Source organism: Brachycentrus maculatus, unplaced genomic scaffold (genome assembly GCF_059751285.1).
Source record: "Brachycentrus maculatus isolate JH-2025_06_01 unplaced genomic scaffold, ASM5975128v1 h1tg000548l, whole genome shotgun sequence".
NCBI lineage: Eukaryota > Metazoa > Arthropoda > Insecta > Trichoptera > Brachycentridae > Brachycentrus > Brachycentrus maculatus.
This window is the reverse complement of record NW_028281292.1, coordinates 166,101-174,891: the sequence shown is the minus strand read 5'-3', so window position 1 is coordinate 174,891 and position 8,791 is coordinate 166,101. Positions and strand designations below refer to the sequence as shown.

At 34.5% G+C, this 8,791-nt stretch overlaps 1 protein-coding gene across 1 annotated transcript; it reads right to left on the bottom strand.

Moving 5' to 3' along the window:
- Positions 1-735: 735 nt before the first annotated feature.
- On the bottom strand, positions 736-8,376 carry Polr3B (RNA polymerase III subunit RpIII128). Its single transcript, XM_088273091.1, has 12 exons — positions 8,172-8,376; positions 7,672-8,003; positions 6,819-6,931; positions 6,556-6,731; positions 6,291-6,478; positions 5,224-5,608; positions 4,456-4,819; positions 3,525-3,983; positions 2,652-3,446; positions 2,432-2,568; positions 1,861-2,024; positions 736-1,016 (listed from the first exon to the last, which is right to left on the bottom strand). The coding sequence occupies exons 1-12, from the start codon at positions 8,256-8,258 to the stop codon at positions 797-799; spliced, it is 3,420 nt and encodes a 1,139-aa protein (XP_088129217.1). The 5' UTR covers positions 8,259-8,376; the 3' UTR covers positions 736-796.
- Between the last annotated feature and the right edge of the window lie 415 nt (positions 8,377-8,791).

Sequence of the window (8,791 nt, the reverse complement as noted above, 5' to 3'; positions counted from 1 at the left end):
GAGAATCATGGACTATAAAAGCCCGTGAAAGGCAAAGAATCGATGGCTTCGAGACGTGTTGGAGACGTATGCTCCGAGTTCTCTGGACCGTGAGAAAGACAAATATATATATCCATAAATATAATTTATATTTGAAGCAATAACTTTGTGATTTTCCATTTTATAATTAAAATATAACTTTGTTTTAAAATCACTATAAATATTTTATTATAACTTGATATAATGTCCACTGGTTTCCGTGCTAACCGCTTCTTTTTCACGACTGATTAATACTATAACACGTGTTTTAGTATTAATCAGTCTTGAAAAAGAAGGGGTTAGCTTCGAAATCGGTAGATTAATGTCTATCGGTTTCGAATTTTAAATCACTATAAATATTTTATTACAACTTAATTATAATTAATTAAGTTATAATAAAATATTAATAGTGATTTAAAATTAATAAAAATAAAAATCCATTTTAAAAGATTTTAATGCAGATGGCAGATTTTCCTGAGATGAGTCCCTGAGTTTTTCGGACACACCGCTAGAAGAAACAATGACAGCCTTGAAAAGTTAATGCTCAGAGGGGTCGAAGGTAATAGACAAAGAGGTGATTGGAGTGATGCTGGCTGAGGAGTGTCAAGAGAGATGTACAACAGCTACAAAAAATGTATCGAGGATAAGGAGAGAGGATGGTCACAACCCTCAGTAATGAGGACAGTGACACAAGAAAAAGAAGAATAAAAAAAGATCTTTCAACTTAGTTGATTAAAATTAAATGAACAAATAGGTCATTAATTTCATAAAAATATATTTATTCACAGTACTTTTTAAGGGTAAGTCTAGGTACAATATTCATGGCAGTGAGTTCCTGGAACAGTAGCTTGCACGCGTACGGCATTTCTATAGTACTCACTGATGCGGAACTGCTGCAGGCGTGGCACCAGCCATCGTATGCGAGGCGGCCACAAGCGTTACAGATATCGGTACTGAACGCGTCCGAAGCGATCATCAGGCGTTCAATGAGCAACATACTGAAAGAAGAAAAGAAGTAGCTATCGTCATGCTTATGGTAATATGTATGTATGTCATAGGTGTTTGTAAGAAGAGCAAATCAACCAGATCTCAAATTTAAAAGAAGGCATAGGAAGGCTTATAACTTTTTTTTAACAATTCATAAAATAGATAATCCTCTTTTGCACTTCCATAGAATAAATACTTAAGTAATGTTTTATGCAAGTAATCATTTTTACGGTATATACTATTTCTGCAAATCAATAAATTTTAGAAAAAACAAAATATTTGGATAATAATTTATTATTAGATTAAAACCAATATTTTTAGCTTTTCCACTTTTTTATTTGACCAGCGACCGGGTTTCGTCGTTACCGACATCATCAGACTGGTGATGTCGGTAACGACGAAACCCGGTCGATGATGTCGGTAACGACGATTAGATCCACCGTCGGTAACCAGTCTGATGATGTCGGTAACGACGAAACCCGGTCGCTGGTCAAATAAAAAAGTGGAAAAGCTAAAAATATTGGTTTTAATCTAATAATAAATTAAAAATGCAATTCCATCACGAAGTGTCAGTGGATAATATAAATCTATTATTTGGATAATATTTTGAGTCACACAATTATTAATTTTGGATCATAAATAGCCGGACTATATTGAGATATTTATTCAATCTCAACATAGACAAAAATATTATCAAGGTGGGAATATGGAAGTTTTGGTGGTATTATTTACAGGGCTTACAACCCTCATTGGCTGATTTACGTGATCATGATTACCACTTGAGTACTTGAGTGATCGTGTTTTACCACAAAAATAATGCCGAAACAATCAATAATATAATTATTCTTATATTACCTCGCTCCATAGCCTATGAGACAGTCCCTCTCCATCTCTCCTAAACGCAGCCCCCCCTCCCGAGACCTTCCTTCTGTGGGCTGTCGGGTGAGTACGGCCCTCGGGCCACGCGCACGGGCGTGCATCTTGTCCTGCACCATGTGCTTCAGCTTTTGATAGTACACCTAGAATAAGTATATGGCTAGAAAGCTGCGATGACTGCTTAGCACTATACAGGACAAGATATGCATGACAAGTATTTTAACACATTGTTAGCGGGAAACGCCTAAAAGTGTCATTTATACATATACTGTTGGTAGAGAGCAGGAGATGCTTATAAGCATTATATTTGCTTATTTTTGGTAGAGTGTGAGGAATGCCAAAAAAGATTGTACAGATGGGAATTGGGTTTGCGGTTACTTGTAATTAGTATACTAAGGGTCGGGCAGCAGACTGTCTGTGTATAATTAGGGTCGGGGTTGATGAAAAAACCACCCAACAACAATGTGTTAAGTATGTATTTAGTTATCTTCGTGGTTGAAGTACTATGATTCAAAATAAATAAAAATCATGAGTGCGTAAGTGTACTTACTGGTCCGGAATAAATGTACGCCTCCAAAGGCTCTCCTGTTATTCCGGAATAGAAAATATCCTTGCCGTGGTAATTGAACCCGTGCTTTGCTAATTCATCACAAATATCAGACACCTTAGATCCACCAAATGCAGTACCTAAAATTAAATTATGAAATAGAAGTATTTTTCAATCATTTAATTAAAAACTTTATATATTATTTGTATATAAATGTACCAACCATAGTGGAATTTGCCTTCCATCAGTCCGGCTTTTCCGCCAATCAATTCTATAGTTTTTCCAACTGTCATTCGAGATGGGAACCCATGAGGATTCATGATCATATCGGGGCAAATGCCGTAATCATTGAATGGCATATCTTCTTGATCGACAATAAGTCCAGTCACACCTTTCTGGCCGTGCCTGGAGCTGAATTTATCTCCTATTTCTGGTCGACGAGTTTGTCTCAGTAAACATTTGATCAGGAAAGCTTCTTCGGCATTAGAAGACACCATCACCTTTTCGACGTACGCTGGGACGGGACACTTATAGCACACGGGAACATCTTTGAAGTCTATTTGCTGTGGTTGTCCGGCAACAATAGGGTTGAGAGTGACTAATGGCATCTGTTTATTAATAAGAACTTGTCTATTCTCGACTAGTTCACCGGGAGCTGCGATTCCATCAGCATCCAAAATGTCGTGCGATTTAATCACTTTATTTGTAGCTGCATCTCTCGATGGACCGAGGATACGATCTGATGTTTGGTTAGCGTAACGTTTCATAGTCGTTTTAACGCTTTTGTAAACCAAACAACGACCGTAACCTCTGTCGATTGACGCTTTATTTAAAATTAAAGCATCTTCAATATCATAACCGCTGTAACTCATCACTGCAACTGTCGCATTCTGTCCAGCAGGGAGTTTGTCGAAATTGGTCAGCTCTATTGTTTTGGTTTTTACCATGGGACATTGCGGGTAAACTAAATTATACATAAGAGTATCTATTCTGTTTCGTTGATTATAGCCAATGGTGCCTGAAAAATAAACCAAAATCAGCATCAAATGAAGTTGAAACAATATTAATTTTTAATTATAATCATGAATATACATACCCATAGCTTGTTTGCCCATAGCGCATTGGTAAGTATTCCTAGGGCTTTGATTATTATGCGGATATGGAACGAGTCCCGCACACACTCCAAGTAATGTAAAAGGTTCCACTTCTAAATGAGTAGTCAATTCAGGATCAATTTCATGTTCTCTGCAAGCTATATAGCTATCGTTCTCTTCATTTACATCGAGGTATTCTATAAGTCCATCATTTAGAAAATCCTGGAATTTTCTAATGCCCCTGTCCAGTTCAGAGATGTGGTGTTGCTCGACTAAGGGTCTCCCATTTTTTACAATGATGTAAGGTCGGCAGAGTCGGCCTCCGTCGCTGCAGATGTAGACAGTGCGTTGGTTGTGATTAGGATAGATGGAGACAAAGGCAGAAATTAGCCCTCGCCGCCTGAACATCCTAAACACGTCAATTAGTCTATTATAGTTTTTTATAACTCCCAAAATGTTACCTGAAAATGCGAAAAATAACTATCATATAAAAGTAAAGGCAAGTAATTATAAGGTTTAAGCAAAATGCACCACACATATTATGGTTATTAATTCTGCAAATAAATAATATAGCTTTTTTAAAGATTTTCTCGGAGAACTGTGATTGAAGTTACAAAGCACACTAATACTATTGTGAATTAATTGAATACTATTGTGAATTATTACTGACTTATAAGGCTTTATTTCAGTGTTTTTGTGTTTATTTTGTTGTTAATAAGCTTCCACTCGTTCAGTGTCTAGTGATTTTATTTTAGTGTTGTTAATGAATTGCTTTTACGATAATGATTTAAGAGCACTTCAACATTAGAAGCAAGTTTTGTTTTGTGAACACATACTTATTTTTTACTATTTTTACTATAAACAAAATATAAGTAACATAGTAGTATATAAGTAAATAAAATTTAAGATAAATAATATAGTAGTAGAAATTACCATTAAGAAACACTAGATACACGTCAGGATGGTTGATTTCCTCGCCCCCCAGGAGCCGGATATCCTCAACGCCGGCGTTGCAGGCCAACCTGGTGATAGGCAGCTGGTTGCACTCCGTAGTGATGTGGGTCATGAGGGCCAGGTTCTTGACCAGCCCGCAGGCCTCTCCCTCCGGAGTGTCGGAGGGACACAGCATGCCCCACTGCGAGGGCTGCAGGGACCTCGGGCCCGACACCTTGCGAGTCTTCTCAAACTGAGAATTGACCCTCGTCATCATTCCCAAAGCGGAGATGTAACTCAGACGACTCAGTATTTGAGTCACGCCGTGACGCTCCATCTTGAATCTTTTAATGGTCCAATTTCCCTAAAATGAGAAAATTATTACATTAATCTACCATCACACGTTTTTACGGAACAATACACAGAAATAATCTTTAAATTCAGAAAAAATTTGTTTAATACAAAAATATCTAGACACAGGAGGTAAAGACAGACCTAACAGATTTTTTTTACTACATATTGAATTTTCTTAATGAGATAAAACTTTAACAATTTATTATATCAAACATTTCAACCTTCGGATGATATATCAATATTATAGGTCTCTCAACATGAAATTAAATATCTTTGGTTTTTTTATATGAAAGAAGATGGAAGTCTGAGTATTTATCAAGAATTAAAATTTCAAATATGCTTATTTAGAAATGCCATTTTTCGAGTTGTAACAGACTAAAACTAGGAATGTGGTAAGATTCATTCTTTACTTACGCTGGATATAGCCACAAATAGCCCATTTGCAATAACATCAGGTCTCATGTGTTTGACAATATCGAATTGAGCCGCTTTTATCTTAGGTATTATTTTATCAGCTATCATTTTCAACTCCCAGTTGAATCTTTTAAAGAGATCTTCAAACATGAGAGCCAGCATGGATCCTGCCAGTTCCAAACGTTTGTTTCCGTAGTAGTCCGGATCGTCAATAGTAACTTTATTAGTTTCCGCTTCGATTACTCTTCTGACCATAAGGGAGACATAGACGGCTTTGACATAGAAATTGAAATTTTCTACAGGGACATGAGCTATGATAGTGGTGGCCAGTAAATCCCTCGCTTCATCGGCAGGAGTCCTTGTTTTGCTTGCAGCTGTTACATATCTGAAAAGACCAGCAAAATATGGACACATTAAATTTCTTAGATTCTCTATTGTTCTGTTCCAGTCTACACTGAAAGCCCTCTCTCATATTCGGGTTTGATTTAAAGACTTTTGATATTTTTCAAATACACTTTTTCAAAAGAAAAGAAAAATAAGGTTAATAAACTGCTGTTAGTTTTAAATACTAACATTTACAATAGCTCTTTAATTTAAATTTACCGCTTTCAATATCTTTGCAATCATTGCAAAACTTTGATAACTATGTTGTAATGTTCATCACTTTAGCACATTTTTCCAAATTTGAATAATGATTAAAATTTAGTAATATGTGATAATATTGGTTAGTAAACTTAATTTTGATAAGCATGGTCTAAAGCCACGCCCCATCGGAAAACATGGCCCTAGATTACAAGCGGTTAATATCATTCTATAATTTTTTTGAACAATTTGCATATCACTTTTAAATCACATTAATAATAAATAAATAGTTATTTAACTGACAAAAAATTCTGCTTACGAGTGATTTTTTATTAAAATATTTATTTAACATAATTTCTGATTGATATTTGAAATGCAGGACTGAACACCTTCCCTTCATCTAATTAATAATTAAGATAATAATGCGATGATATAATACACCATTGGTAAGGGTAAGGGTTAAAATAATAAAACAATAAACAAACCTTTTCACTTTTAATTTAGACCCCATATACTCTAAAGCCTTTTGCTGAGTGAAAATTTTTAGATTGTGACATTCCATGAGACACGGCGCCATCTTTTTCAATGTATTGGAATCTGTCCCCACCAGTTGGATTATTTCTTGATCGCTGCAAATCCCCATCGCTTTGAAAATGACAGCAATAGGAATATCCTGCAATTAAAAATAACATAATTTTTCCAGGAGCATAAACAAATTACAATAATTATTTTTACTATTGAAACACTTACATCAGCAAGGGCGTTGTGTCTGAGCACATATTTTCCATTTTTTACAATAACGTTGGTTCGGGATTTCTTCTCGTGCGTAGAGCTGGTCACTTGACACTGAATAGCACCTTTGAACTCATCTACAATCATTCTGTTTGTAGAGAGCTGTTCTTGGATGAGAATGACTTTTTCTTGACCTATAATAAATATTAAAAATTAATACACAGTACAATTTTCAGAAAATTACACAACAATCATTATTGTATTTTAAAACAATATTATACCTCTCACAATGAAATAACCACCGGGATCATGGGGACACTCGTTTAGTTTGGATAACTCAAAATGGGATTTATTAGTGAGGACACAGTTGGAAGATCGCAGCATGAGAGGCATTCTGAAAGAAATATTATTTTATTTATCGTGAGGTGATATTCTATGTGTGGTGTGGTGCACGAATACCTAGCTCTCTTAGACAGACTCATCCGGTCTAAAAAGCCAATTGAATTTAATCATATTATATTATTAACAACTCTAATAATATTTTATTTATTGTTTCGGCATTAACTTTGTGGTAAGACATGTTACAATGATTAAAGAAAACACTTGTTTTTTCCAGTTATTTTTTCTGTTTTTCAGTTATTAGATATTTAGACCTGAATGATGGAAGTTTAGATTCTGAAACTAGTAGTCTTTAATAAAACTCAAGTGGTATAAAAACAGGTGTTTTCTTTAACCATTCTAACTCTAATTATGGTACTTAATTATATTTTCTGTTCATTTATTAATAAATTTTCTATTCATGTAAACCAGCATTAATTTTTGTTTTTTCCCAGAAGCCATCTATCCATATTAGCACTGATATACTACGAATCATATCGTAACTGCATGAATACGGCAAGAAAACACAGTAAACAACTCAAATTATAGTACAAAATTATATTTTCTGTTCATTTGTTAATAAATTTTCTGTTGCCAGCATTGATTTTTGTTTTTTTCCAGAAACCATCTATCCATATTAGCACTGATATACTACGAATTGTATGGTAGCTATACGAATATGGCAAGTAAACACAGTACGAGACAACTCATAGTCGGCGTCCTGGCAAAGAACTTAGTTGGTACGTGTTAAATTACCTTCCAATGATGAGATTATTTCTTATCACTCTCTGGTTTCCTCTTGTGTACTCAATATCAACTGTAATAGGAGCCGAGTAGGTCATATCCCTCAGTCTGCATTCGTGTGGAGTCGTCGCCTTTATTATGTTGAACCCTTCCTCAACATCCGGAGTACCGACATAAGCATTCAAGTATTTTACATAAAACAAGGGGTCTGCATCGCTCAATACTTTTTCATTTGCCTGCACGATTTTCTTTATTTCAACGTTAATGAAATAATTAAAGGAATCAATGTGCTGTTTAACTAGGCCTTTAACTTGAAGAAACGCGGGCACCAGTTTGTATTTGTCCTATTAAACATGTAATTTAAGGTTAAATAATAAATCAAATCACAATTTTTTAATTAATAATCATTCTTATAAATAAATTATTATAATACTGTGCTATTTATTCAATTTTAAAATAATATTCACGAAAACGTTAATTATATGTTTACTTGAATAACATAATAAATATACCTCCAAAGCTTTGATAGGCTTTCGTAAAAGCTTGGGATCTGAACACCAATCATCGTTTATTTTATCATTACAATCTCCTCGAGTCATTTTGAATATTTATAGTACGATAACATATATTCTTCGTATAAGTCATTTACCACTTATATTTGTAAAAATACAATATTAAAATAAACCGGCCGACCTGACATTTGCTTTTTATTTTGACAGTTGTCGAGCCATGTGGGGTTTGTCTATGTAATGATTGCTAATACCAAAGACAATTATTTTATGTCTCTGTAAGTACTTACCTAAATTGACCATTTTTTTTTGTGAACAAAGGTGAGCCCACCACTAGATCGACATACAGTGGAACCTCTGATAACGAGGATAATTCGTTTCAGTATCTTACTCGTTCAGCAAAACGTTTTTTTCCTTTAGAAATCAATGTAAAATACTATAATGCGTTGCATGCCGAAAGAATACTCATTTTTTTTATTAACGTTTTTTAAAATAAATTTACTTTTAAATTGTTAAGGAGTGTAAAAACTTGGAATAAAATTAAATAAAAAAAAAAACAATTAAAAACAATAATTCATGCCAAATAATTCATCCTTTTTAACTAGACAACTGTCTACAGACAT

Excerpts from the sequence above, each read along its gene's own strand:
- Polr3B (XM_088273091.1), bottom strand. The coding sequence starts at position 8,258 with ATGACTCGAGGAGATTGTAATGATAAAATAAACGATGATTGGTGTTCA. Across the intron at positions 5,609-6,290 it reads TCTAAATTAAAAGTGAAAAG|ATATGTAACAGCTGCAAGCA; the intron begins GTTTGTTTATTG and ends TGGTCTTTTCAG. Across the intron at positions 1,017-1,860 it reads CTCATAGGCTATGGAGCGAG|TATGTTGCTCATTGAACGCC; the intron begins GTAATATAAGAA and ends TTCTTCTTTCAG.